The sequence below is a fragment of the Grampus griseus genome (genome assembly GCF_964374135.1).
Source record: "Grampus griseus genome assembly, chromosome: 4".
NCBI lineage: Eukaryota > Metazoa > Chordata > Mammalia > Artiodactyla > Delphinidae > Grampus > Grampus griseus.
In genome coordinates, this window is record NC_138997.1 from 50,207,427 (window position 1) to 50,220,399 (window position 12,973).

The 12,973-nt window shown below is 38.4% G+C and overlaps 1 protein-coding gene across 5 annotated transcripts in view; it reads right to left on the reverse strand.

The window, feature by feature from the left end:
* The window catches only part of RUFY3 (RUN and FYVE domain containing 3), an 84,192-nt gene that overhangs the window by 12,525 nt on the left and 58,694 nt on the right, over positions 1-12,973 (reverse strand). For 4 of the 5 annotated variants that reach the window (XM_082653808.1, XM_082653810.1, XM_082653811.1 and 1 more), the window contains exons 9-12: positions 5,652-5,744; positions 4,195-4,278; positions 1,998-2,165; positions 1,391-1,488 (exon numbers count right to left, since the gene is read on the reverse strand). In XM_082653808.1, coding sequence (XP_082509934.1) covers positions 1,391-1,488; positions 1,998-2,165; positions 4,195-4,278; positions 5,652-5,744 — 443 coding nt within the window. The remainder of the gene's footprint in view (positions 1-1,390; positions 1,489-1,997; positions 2,166-4,194; positions 4,279-5,651; positions 5,745-12,973) is intronic. The other variant, XM_082653809.1, reaches the window with a different exon arrangement.

Consider the following 12,973-nt stretch of genomic DNA (forward strand, 5'->3'; position numbering starts at 1 on the left):
AAAAATAATCTGATACATTTCAAAAACACAATTTATGAACACTAAAATTGATTTCTTAAATCATAAACATATAACTGCTATGAGCAAGCACTTAGATAACTTCCGAGATAGACTGATACTTTTTCATTTCAAATCAGCCAAACCAGAGTTTTCAAGCTTATTTATTAATTTGCAATTAACTTTTGATTCAACAGTAATATGCAGTGCTGTTCAGGACCCACCCTGGTCAAGAGCCATCTGAATAAAAGAAGCCATCCATTCACCCTTTCATCCATGCACTTACTAAATGAATGCCTTGCACACTCAAGGCACTGTGACAGATCCAACAAGGGAACTTAAAGGATTAGTTAACTAATGTCAAGGAACTCAGACTCTCATCAGAAGATACGTATATAAAGGTTTATAAGGTAGGACAAAGTCAGAAGTGCTATAAGCAGTATAGATAGGTATGGATATAAGGCTATGGGAATTCCAACTAGTACAAATTCGCAGTTTACTTTTAGCTGGGAAGGAGTGTTAGAGGAAGCTTTGGGTAGGTGGCATTGAAGCCTGAACATAAAAAATGTATCTGAAGAACAAGGAAGTGGGAAGACAAAGGGCATTTCTAATTGGTGAAACTATTAGGCAAGACATGGATGGGGAAAATGGGAGGCATGTCTAGTAAGTAGTTTAGTTTTGCTCAGGTGCAAGAAGGGTGATCAGTGGGTGTTAACAGGTAGCAACACAGGCTGGCAACGCTTAATGACCATGGGTGCCGCGCCTCATTCAATCTTCAAGCCTTAGCCATTTCTCTTGGCAGCTGAGTCATCAGGAAGAACATGGTGGCTTCAGACAGAAAGAGAAAAGAGTAGCATAGGGAGAAGATGTACTCTGGGCAGATTGAATTGTAGGTACTGGTGGGAAGTAACTGGTCAGGGGATGAAAATGCAAGACTGGTCTCCAGATTGAGGACAGAGCGGGAGACCGACAGATCTAAGAGGTGTGGGCGGGATGTGACAGTAGAAGCTATAGAACTATTCAGGAGAAAGCAGAGAGAAAAAGGAGATGAGAGAGGAGGGAAAGGGGTTACAGTTATTAGAAGGGCCCTCAGTACCCCTCCATCACCTAGCACCAAAGTCTTCAAAGACCTGAGTGATGAACGGTAACAGAATCACAAACAGATTTAAAAGTCCTTTCATCCTTGTAAGTATCCCTCCTCTAACACATGACACTAAAATGGTTTTTAGTGACATCTTTAAAAAACACAAAATTTAACTGGCTTGCTTTCTACTTGCATGCCTGGTGTTAAGCTTGGAGATTCCCACATACTCTCTGCCAAATGCATAGCGCATTCTCTTCACGTCCAGGACTGAACGCCCTAAGTGTTTCACTAAAGAAACAGCACTTTTACCTTTGTTCAAGTTGTTTAATGGTAGCAGCCATCTGATTAGTCTTCTCTTCCAAGCGACTGTTTAGTTCACTTTTCTGTTTCACTCCTAAGTCTGAACTCTGTTATGGAAAAGAATTATGAGTGATGTTTATGTTTGCATATAACATAAAATCCTGAAACAAATCACACATACCTTTTGAACCTAATGGTAAGCGGGAACTAGAGAAATAGAAATGCTCATGTATTTGCATATCAGTTAATTACCAAGTGTAGAAAAAGCAAGAAGCAACATTTAAGATTAGTATTGTTATATGCAGTTTTGTCTCAAAAATCAACATTGGAAAGTACATCAATTTATCTATATAACTCAGTTGGCAAGTTAGGCTGGAGAGTAGAAATTATTTTATAGGATAAAAAAGACCCTCTTGCCCAGTTACAATGTAAAAAGTGGCCATGACTTTCCAGAACAGCAATACAGGATCCTAGGATAGACCGATTCCTAAAGTGGTTTATTGGTAGCTAGCCTCAAAATGAGATGTGACCCTTTCTTCTTCTATTTAAAGTGTGATTCTAGAGAAGAAGAGGGGCAGAGGGAAGCCCTGGGATTTTAGAGAGCCAGTGAGCCTACCTGCAACTTAAAGGCAAGTTCATGCTTAAGAGCCCTGAGATCATCCAGCTGCTGCCGCAGAGACACCAGGGCATCCTGCTTCTCACAGACATCCTTCTCCAGCATCTTCATAGCCAGTTCCATCTCCTGTCTCATGCTGATCTGGATTTCCAGTTCTTTTTCAACATCCTGCCCCGAAAGGAAAACAAATTACTTATTCTCTCTTTTCTCAACTAAGTGCAAACCACAAAATTCCACAGGACAAGGTAGACCAAAACTCTCAGGTATAAAGTCTGGCAAAACAGCTATAAGCTATCATTCAATACAGAGACATTAACAAAAAGAATAATAATTAGGATAATTACAGTACCATTTACTCAATAATTTACGAATCTGAAAAACTCCGTAGGCCAAACATAGTGCTATCTAATATGCCTAAAATACTTGAGTCACTTCATTAGATACTAAAACAGACAACTGATGTCACATCTTATTATAGAAATATATATTACGTGTTACAGCAGCCAGCACAAAATGAAGCAGTTGGAATTCTCTTCATTTGGAGGCTACTGACATTTTCAAGAGCCCAAGGAACTCAAAAGATACTTTGGGTCCCCAAGGTAACATCTCAGTTACAGGGAATGGTCAATATGGCTAACTGAGTTTTTTAAAAAATTTGTATTTCATATTGGAGTATAGTTGATTAACAGTGTTGTGTTGGTTTCAGATGTACGGCAAAGTGATTCAGTTATACGTATACACGTTATCCTTTTTCAAATTCTTCTCCCATTTAGGTTATTACAGAATATTGAGCAGTGTTCCCTGTGCTATACAGTAGGTCCATGTTGGTTATCTATTTTAAATATAGCGGCTAACTGAATTTTTCTATTCATTTATCATGAGATGTATTTTTGTTTCAACCATTATTACTGCAACATTATTTGGATGATCAGGGGTACAAACACCTGAGGTTCTTCTGCATCCATGCTGTGCCCAGGGCACATTCAGAACCTTGCCTACTTGCTTGGTTTCTTTCTCTTTTAATGAACATTTATCTTAATGTGGTACGAAAATGTGGAAAATTTTATGTAAAATTTTTTCACTTGCCACTTAACTGAGGCACTCTTCTGTACATGGTTAGCATGACAGAAGACAAGATCAGACTGCTTCTTAAAATGCTGACATACATTATTTCTAGGACCTTCCTTATGGAAAGTATTTTGAGATCAAATCCACAAACACATAGAAGGAAAATGATAAATATTTCAAGGATGTTAAATAACAGTGTTAAAGTAACATTATAAAATAACCTGAAATTCTGTTCTACACACTGTTTGTTATAACAAACTACAAATCAGATCACCCCTTAGTTTTAGACTTCTCCCTGCTGTTAGAGACATTATTGGAGGGGGATTATTTGGTCGTCATACTATCTAAATTACAGGAAGAGTTCATGTACTAATACCACGGTGTATTTAATATACTAATATTTGGATAAAATCTATTATAGGAGTATTAGTCCTTATTACACATTCTTTTATATATGTATATATATATTTTTTAATTTCTAAAAATATCTTAAGACTAATACTGATGTACATTTTTCTGTTTATGTATAAGAACAAGAATAAATTCAGAAATAACAACTAAAAATAAAAGCGTACAATTCTAAATTAATGATTCTTAAGGAGAAGAGGAGCTGCCCAATCCAAGGAGACATATCTTTGCCGGGGTGAGGAGGGGAGATAGCATAGTTTAAAAATGTAGGTTCTGCAACTAAGCCCGTGCGCCACAACTACTGAAACCCACGCACCTAGAGCCTGAGCACCGCCATGAAGAGTAGCCCCTGCTCGCAGCAACTAGAGAAAGCCCACGCACAGCAATGAAGACCCAACACAGCCAAAAATAAATAAGTAAATTAATTAATTAAGAAAAGAAAAAAGTAGGTTCTATATACCTAATGTTTTTGCAACACAAACTATAAAAGCAAAAATAAGTCAAAAATTAAAATAGGTAAAATTCCATTGGCTGTTGAGAATGCTCAGAAAAAGGACTGAGGAAGCACTGTAGGGAATATGGGTTAAAAGAATGAGAAACTATTTCATAGGATCCATAAAATTTGCTAGAACACTACTGATATTCCTTGATCTGTGAGGTAAAACCCCTAGGTAGGGGTTTTAATGTGTTCCTGAACTATTAGGACCTAAGCAAAGTTTACCAGTCGTAGTTGTGTCTCCTCCTTTAAGTGCTTCCTTGCTTCACTCAGTGCTTGCCCTTCTGAAGTTCTGTCTGGCTTAGGGCCCTTGAAAAGATAAATAGAATAGTACATATTTAAGGATTTAAAGAATTTATACAGTTTGTGGACACTAGCACTGCTATTTAGTAAGGGAAATGATCATACCTAAACATGTATGATAATGAACGAAGACAACAAAGAAACTGAAGAAGTTTAGTAAGTATTCTTAAACCAAATTGGGAATTTCTTTCCATTTTGTTTAAAGTCCTAAGATAGTTTACCAAACCAAGTGGTAGAAGTCTTAAAAAATCAGCCTCTGAAAACAAAATAGCATTTACTGTAAACTATAAATTGGGCCAAACGTTCAAACAGGAATGTAGTCCTACTCCAGAGATCTCACATCTGGTGTCTCCACCCATACAGAGAGATCAGAGCTAAACATGAGTAGCTCATCAGAAAATGCTGAGTAGTCACAGTTGTTTTTACAAAGTCCATGCATTAAAGGCAAACATATTACTCATGTCAGTCCCCACTCAGAGCCTAGGTGCTTACTCTTTAAGAACAATGTTAATAACTGGGTTTCTGGATTCCTAGGTCACAGCAGGTTAGAAGCATTAGGATAAGTAGGGAGACCTTTCCAGAGAGAGTAATGCTAACAGCAGTAAGAAGCAATAGATGCCAGTGAAATAAAAGGCAGAAAAAACCACCCACAGTAATCTGGGAATATTTAAGCTCAGAAGCTAGAAGCTCTATCAACTTCAATAGCCGACCCCCACCAAAGTAGCACTGTTGTAACTCAGTACAGAATTGCCAGTGTTGATAATTATGATATTCAGTCATCATAAAGGGCTAAATGTGTTCAATTACATCCTCCACTTAAGAAAGCTTAGAACTGTACAATATACAAAAGGTTTGCAAAATATCTGTTTAGACATATATAAAAAGTTTGGTATTGGGTTGGCCATAAAGGTCGTTTGGGCTTTTCCATAAGATGTTATGGAACCAACCCTATTCTTTAAGGGATTGAGTTATCTAGAAAATTCATTTATATGGTAACTCTTTCCCAGTGATATCAGATAAACACTTTTTACAAAACAATAACATGGTCTAAAAATAATGGTATATTTAATATAGTAGAACACTTAAATATAGTACAAATCATTAGTATGTAAAAACAAGACGTCGAATTAGACTGTTTATTGAAGTCTCTAAACAGATGTGGGTGGCGGTGAAGCCAAGCAGTGTCTGTAGGAGAAGGGACATAGCCCCTCCCATAACCTTTGCCATTCACTCAATTGTGCCTGGAGCCTCAGTGAAAACGGTGCACTTAACATATGCAAATGCTCACAGCTACCAAGTGGTCCTCTGGAGGCAGCCCCCCCCCCCCATGACACATGACATGCTCTCTGGGAATATTTCATAAATCCAGTAAGATTAACCTTCCGATTAGATTCCAATATGTAGGAGCTTTCCTCTTTAACTCGTTCCATATCTTCTTGCAGGGTAATAATCCTGTTGTTTGCAACTGCAAGCTGTTGATAAAATTTTAAAAATAATCGTTATCTTTCTTTCACTAAACACAGGATAAGATAATTCATGATCTGCTAGGACATGATTTTCAGGCTTAGCTATTCTTAGAAGGAAAGAAAGCTATCTATAGCCCCATAAAAATGTTCTTATAGGGAACTTAGGAGAAATGTCTTTAAAGATAAAAATAAAAAATATCTCCTATTACTGCTTTTAGTGTAAACATTTTTTCAGTACCACAATGTTATCTTACAATTATTTACCTCAAGGGTCTCCTCATGGATAATTTGTAATTATATTTAGTTATAAAATCTATTTCTGGACTTCCCTGCTGGCACAGTGGTTGAGAATCCGCCTGCCAATGCAGAGGACATGGGTTCGAGCCCTGGTCCAGGAAGAGACCACATGCTGCGGAGCAACTAAGCCTGTGCGCCATAACTACTAAGCCTGCGCTCTAGAGCCCACGAGCCACAACTACTTAAGCCCACTCGCCTAGAGCCCGCGCTCCACAACAAGAGAAGCCACTGCAATGAGAAGCCCATGCACCACAACGAAGAGTAGCCACAACTAGAGAAAGCCCGTACACAGCAATGAACACCCATCGCAGCCAAAAAAAAATTTAAAAAACCTATTTCTTTTTTTTTTTTAACATCTTTATTGGAGTATAATTGCTTTACAATGGTGTGTTAGTTTCTGCTTTAAAACAAAGTGAATCAGCTATACATATAAATATATCCCCATATCTCCTCCTTCTTGCGTCTTCCTCCCCCCTCCCTATGCCACCGCTCTAGGTGGTCACAAAGCACCGAGTTGATCTCCCTGTGCTACGCAGCCGCTTCCCACTAGCCATCTATTTTACATTTCGTAGTGTATATAAGTCCATGTCACTCTCTCACTTCCTCCCAGCTTACCCTTCCCCCTCCCTGTGTCCTCAAGTCCATTCTCTACGACTGCGTCTTTATTCCTGTCCTGCCCCTAGGTTCTTCAGAACCTTTTTCTTTTTTTTTTTGATTCCATATATATGTGTTAGCATGCGGTATTTATTTTTCTCTTTCTGACTTACTTCACTCTGTATGACAGTCTCTAGGTCCATCCACCTCACTACAAATAACTCAATTTCGTTTCTTTTTATGGCTGAGTAATATTCCATTGTATATACAGGCCACATCTTCTTTATGCATTCATCTGTCGATGGACACTTAGGTTGCTTCCATATCCTGGCTATTGTAAATAGAGCTGCAATGAACATTGTGGTACATGACTCTTTCTGAATTATGGTTTTCTCAGGGTATATGCACAGGAGTGGGATTGCTGGGTTGTATGGTAGTTCTAATTTCAGTTTTTTAAGGAACCTCCATACTGTTCTCCATAATGGCTGTATCAACTTACATTCCCACCAACAGTGCAAGAGGGTTCCCTTTTCTCCACACCCTCTCTAGCCTTTATTCTTTGTAGATTTTTTGAGGATGGCCATTCTGACTGGTGTGAGGGTGATACCTCCTTGTAGTTTTGATACTCATTTCTCTAATGATTAGTGATGTTGAGCATCTTTTCATGTGTTTGTTGGCAATCTGTATATCTTCTTTGGAGAAATGTCTACCTAGGTCTTCTGCCCATTTTTGGATTCAGTTGCTTGTTTTTTTAGATATTGAGCTGCATGAGCTGCTTGTATATTTTAGAGATTGATCCTTTGCCAGTTGCTTCATTTGCAAATATTTTCTCCCATTCTGAGGGCTGTCTTCTCATCTCGTTTATGGTTTCCTTTGCTGTGCAAAAGCTTTTAAGTTTCATTAGGTCTCATTTGTTTATTTTTGTTTTTATTTCCATTTCTCTAGGAGGTGGGTCAAAATGGATCTTACTGTGATGTACGTCACAGAGTGTTCTGCCTATGTTTTCCTCTAAGAGTTTTATAGATTCATAGTCTGTCTGGCCTTACATTTAGGTCTTTAATCCATTTTGAGTTTAGTTTTGTGTGTGGTGTTAGGGAGTGTTCTAATTTCATTCTTTTACATGTAGCTGTCCAGTTTTCCCAGCACCACTTATTGAAGAGAGTGTCTTTTCTCCATTGTATATTCTTACCTCCTTTATCAAAAGTAAGGTGACCATATGTGGGTGGGTTTATCTCTGGGCTTTCTCTCCAGTTCCATTGATCTATATTTCCATTTTTGTGCCAGTACCATACCGTCTTGATTACTGTAGCAATGTCGTATAGTCTGAAGTCCGGGAGCCTGATTCCTCCAGCTCCGTTTTTCTATCTCAAGGTTGCTTTGGCTATTTGGGGTCTTTTGTGTTTCCATACAAATTGTGAAATTTTTTGTTCTAGTTCTGTGAAAGATGCCATTGGTAGTTTGATAGGGATTGCATTGACTCTGTAGATTGCTTTGGGTTGTATAGTCATTTTCACAATGTTGACTCTTCCAATCCAAGAACATGGTATATCTCTCCATCTGTTTGTATCATCTTTAATTTCTTTCATCAGTGTCTTATAGTTTTCTGCATACAGGTCTTTTGTCTCCTTAGGTAGGTTTATTCCTAGGTATTTTATTCTTTTTGTTGCAGTGGTAAATGGGAGTGTTTCTTTAATTTCTCTTTCAGATTTTTCATCATTAGTGTATAGGAATGCAAGAGATTTCTGTGCATTAATTTTGTATGCCTCTACTTTACCAAATTCATTGATTAGCTCTAGTAGTTTTCTGGTAGCATAATCTTTAGGATTCTCTATGTATAGTGTCATGTCATCTGCAAACAGTGACAGCTTTACTTCTTCTTTTCTGATTTGGATTCCTTTTATTTCTTTTTCTTCTCTGACTGCTGTGGCTAAAACTTCCAACTATGTTGAATAATAGTGGTGAGAGTGGACAACCTTGTCTTGTTCCTGATCTTAGAGGAAATGGTTTCAGTTTTTCACCACTGAGAATGATGTTGGCTGTGGGTTTGTCATATATGGCCTTTATTATGTTGAGGTAAGTTAGTTCCCTCTATGCCTACTTTCTGGAGGGTTTTTGTCATAAATTGGTGTTGAATTTTGTTGAAAGCTTTTTCTGTATCTTTTGAGATGATCATATGGGTTTTATCCTTCAATTTGTTAATATGGTTTACCACATTGATTGATTTGCGTATACTGCAGAATCCTTGCATTCCTGGGAAAAACCCCACTTGATCATGGTGTATGATCCTTTTAATGTGCTCTTGGATTCTGTTTGCTAGTATTTTGTTGAGGATTTTTGCATCTATGTTCATCAGTGATATTGGCCTGTAGTTTTCTTTCTTTGTGACATCTTTGCCTGGTTTTGGTATCAGGGTGATGGTGGCCTTGTAGAATGAGTTTGGGAGTGTTCCAACCTCTGCTATATTTTGGAAGATTTTGAGAAGGATAGCTGTTAGCTCTTCTCTAAATGTTTGATAGAATTCGGCTGTGAAGCCATCTGTTCCTGGGCTTTTGTTTGGTGGAAGATTTTTAATCACAGTCTCAATTTCAGTGCTTGTTGACTGGTCTGTTTATATTTTCTATTTCGTCCTGGTTCAGTCTTCGAAGGTTGTGCTTTTCTAAGAATTTGTGCACTTCTTCCAGGTTGTCCACTTTATTGGCATACAGTTGCCTGTAGTAATCTCTCATGATCCTTTGTATTTCTGTGGTGTCAGTTGTTACTTCTCCTTTTTCATTTCTAATTCTATTGATTTGAGTCTTCTCCCTTTTTTTCTTGATGAGTCTGGCTAATGGTTTATCAATTTTGTTTATCTTCTCAAAGAACCAGCTTTTAGTTTTATTGATCTTTGCTACTGTTTCCTTCATTTCTTTTTCATTTATTTCTGATCTGATCTTTATGATTTCTTTCCTTCTGCTAACTTTGGGGTTTTTTTTTTTCTTCTTTCTCTAACTGATTTAGGTGTAAGGTTAGGTTGTTTATTTGAGACATTTCTTGTTTCTTGAGGTAGGACTGTATTGCTATAAACTTCCCTCCTAGAAATGCTTTTGCGGCATCCCATAGGTTTGGGGTCATCTTGTTTTCATTGTCATTTGTTTCTAGGTATTTTTTATTTCCTCTTTGATTTCTTCAATGATCTCTTGTTTATTAAGTAGTATATTGTTTAGCCTCCATGTGTTTGTATTTTTTACAGATTTTTTCCTGTAATTTATATCTAGCTTCATAGCATTGTGGTTGGAAAAGATACTTGATAGAATTTCAATTTTCTTAAATTTAAATTTACCAAGGCTTGATTTGTGACCCAAGATATGATCTATCCTGGAGAATGTTTCATGAGCACTTGAGAAGAAAGTGTATTCTGTTGTTTTTGGGTGGAATGTCCTACAAATATCAATTAAGGCCATCTTGTTTAATGTACCATTTAAAGCTTGCGTTTCCTTATTTATTTTCATTTTGGATGATCTGTCCATTGGTGAAAGCGGGGTGTTAAAGTCCCCTACTATGACTGTGACTGTTGATTTCCCCCTTTATGGCTGATAGCATTTGTCTTATATATTGAGGTCCTCCTATTTTGGGTGCATAAATATTTACAGTTGTTATATCTTCTTCTTGGATTGATCCCTTGATCATTATGCTTGTCTCTTGTAATAGTCTTTATTTTAAGTCTATTTTGTCTGACATGAGAATTGCTACCCCAGCTTTCTTTTGATTTCCATTTGCATGGAATATCTTTTTCCATCCCCTCACTTTCAGTCTGTATGTGTCCCTAGGTCTGAAGTGGGTTTCCTGTAGACACGACATATACGGATCTTGTTTTTGTATCCATTCAGCCAGTCTGTCTTTTGGTGGGAGCATTTAATCCATTTACATTTAAGGTAATTATTGATATGTATGTTCCTATTACCATTTTCTTAATTATTTGGGGTTTGCTATTGTAGGTCTTTTCCTTCTCTTGTGTTTCCTGCCTAGAGAAGTTCCTTTAGCATTTGTTGTAAAGCTGGTTTGGTGGTGCTGAATTCTCTTAGCTTTTGCTTGTCTGTAAAGATTTTAATTTCTCCGCTGAATCTGAATGAGATCCTTGCTGGGTAGAGTAATCTTGTTTGTAGGTTCTTCCCTTTCATCACTTTAAATATGTCTTGCTACTCGCTTCTGGCTTGCAGTTTCTGCTGAAAGATCAGCTGTTAACCTTATGGGGATTTCCCTGTATGTTATTTGTTGTTTTTCCCTTGCTGCTTTTAATATTTGTTCTTTGTATTTAATTTTTGATAGTTTGATTAATATGTGTCTTGGCATGTTTCTCCTTGGATTTATCCTGTATGGGACTCTCTGTGCTTCCTAAACTTATTTCCTTTCCCATATTAGGGAAGTTTTCAACTATAATCTCTTCACATATTTTCTTCTTCTCTTCTTCTTCTGGGACCCCTGTAATTCAAATGTTGGTGCGTTTAATGTTGTCCCGGAGGTCTCTAAGACTGTCCTCAATTCTTTTCATTCTTTTTTCTTTATTCTGTTCTGCAGTAGTTATTTCCACTATTTTATCTTCCAGGTCACTTATTGGTTCTTCTGCCTCAGTTATTCTACTTTTGATTCTTTCTAGAGAATTTTAAATTTCACTTATTGTGCTGTTCATCATTGTTTGTTTGCTCTTTAGTTCTTCTAGGTCCTCGTTAAACGTTTCTTATATTTTCTTCTTTCTATTTCCAAGATTTTGGATCACCTTTACATCATTACTGTGAGTTCTTTTTCAGGTAGCATGCCTATTTTCTCTGCATTTATTTCGTCTGGTGGGTTTTTTCCTTGTTCCTTCATCTGCTGTGTGTTTCTCTGTCTTCTTATTTTGCTTAACTTACCGTGTTTGGGATCTCCTTTTTGCAGGCTGCAGGTTCGTACTTCCCATTGTTTTTGGTGTCTGCCCCCAGTGGGTGAGGTTGGTTCAGTGGGTTGTGTAGGTTTACTGGTGGAGGGGACTGGTGCCTGTGTTCTGGTGGATGAGGCTGGATCTTGTTTTTCTGGTGGGCAGGACCGTGTCTGGTGGTGTGTTTTGGGGTGTCTGTTACCTTACTATGATTTTAGGCAGCCTCTCTGCTAATGGTGAGGTTGTGTTCCTGTCTTGCTAGTTGTTTGGCTTAGGGTGTCCAGCACTGTAGCTTGCTGGTTGTTGAGTGGAGCTGGGTCTTAACGTTGAGATGGAGATCTCTGGGAGAGCTTTCGCCGTTTGATATTACATGGAGCTGGGAGGTCTCTGGTGGATAATGTCCTGAACTTGGCTCTCCTGCCTCAGAGGCACAGGCCTGACACCTGGCCAGAGCACCAAGACCCTGTCAGCCACACGGGTTTTGGTAAGTCTGAGGTCTTCTGCCAGCATTCAGTAGGTGTTCTGTAGGAGTTGTTCCACATATAGATGTATTTCTGATGTATTTGTGGGGAGGGAGGTGATCTCCACATCTTACTCCTCCACCATCTTGAAAGTCTCCTGAAAAAAACCTATTTCTAAAATGTATAAGGTCACCTCATGCCTTGGGACCCATCTTACAAACCCTCCATAAAACCTTTAACAGATAATTTTTTTTTAAATGTTCAACTTTCTTTTTAAAGATTTATTTATTATTTATTTATGTATTTAGTTTATTGTAGGCTGCGTTGGGTCTTACTTGTGGCATGCGGGATCTTTCATTGTGGCGTGCGGGCTCTTTGTTGTAGTGTGTGGGTTTCTCTTCTTTAGTTGTGGCACCCAGGCTCCAGAGCGTGTGGGCTCTGTAGTTTCTGCGGCACGTGGGCACTAGTTGAGGCACGCGGGCTTAGCTGTCCCACGGCATGTGGGATCTTAGATCCCTGGTCAGGGATCAAACCTGCATGCCCTGCATTGTAAGGTGGATTCTTTACCACTGGACCACCAGGGAAGTTCCTACATATAATTTTTAAGAGAGTAAGGAATGGATTCCAAAGTTCTCACTCTAAAAGATGCCATTAAGCATTAAAGAGATTTTTCTTTTCAGCACCTACAAAGACAAGGTAATGTTATTGGCAGTGTATCTCTAGGGGAAATGTTTATAACCCTATTCCACTGGAGGGAAGAGTATGGTGGAAACGCTCTCCTCTGCACCTACCGAGCTCAGTTCCCACAGAGAGTGGGAAGGTGCCTGAAGGAGGCTAGGAAAGGAACTGAGCAGACTCCTCTCAGCCAGGCTAGTCTCCCTTTTCTTCATCTCTGCTTGGTTCCTGTTCTACTATGTAAGTACAGAGGAGCCAAGCTCAGGCAAGCTTTCTAGAGGCAGGTATGGCAGCCCATTTCTCTCTCTGCTCTGTGG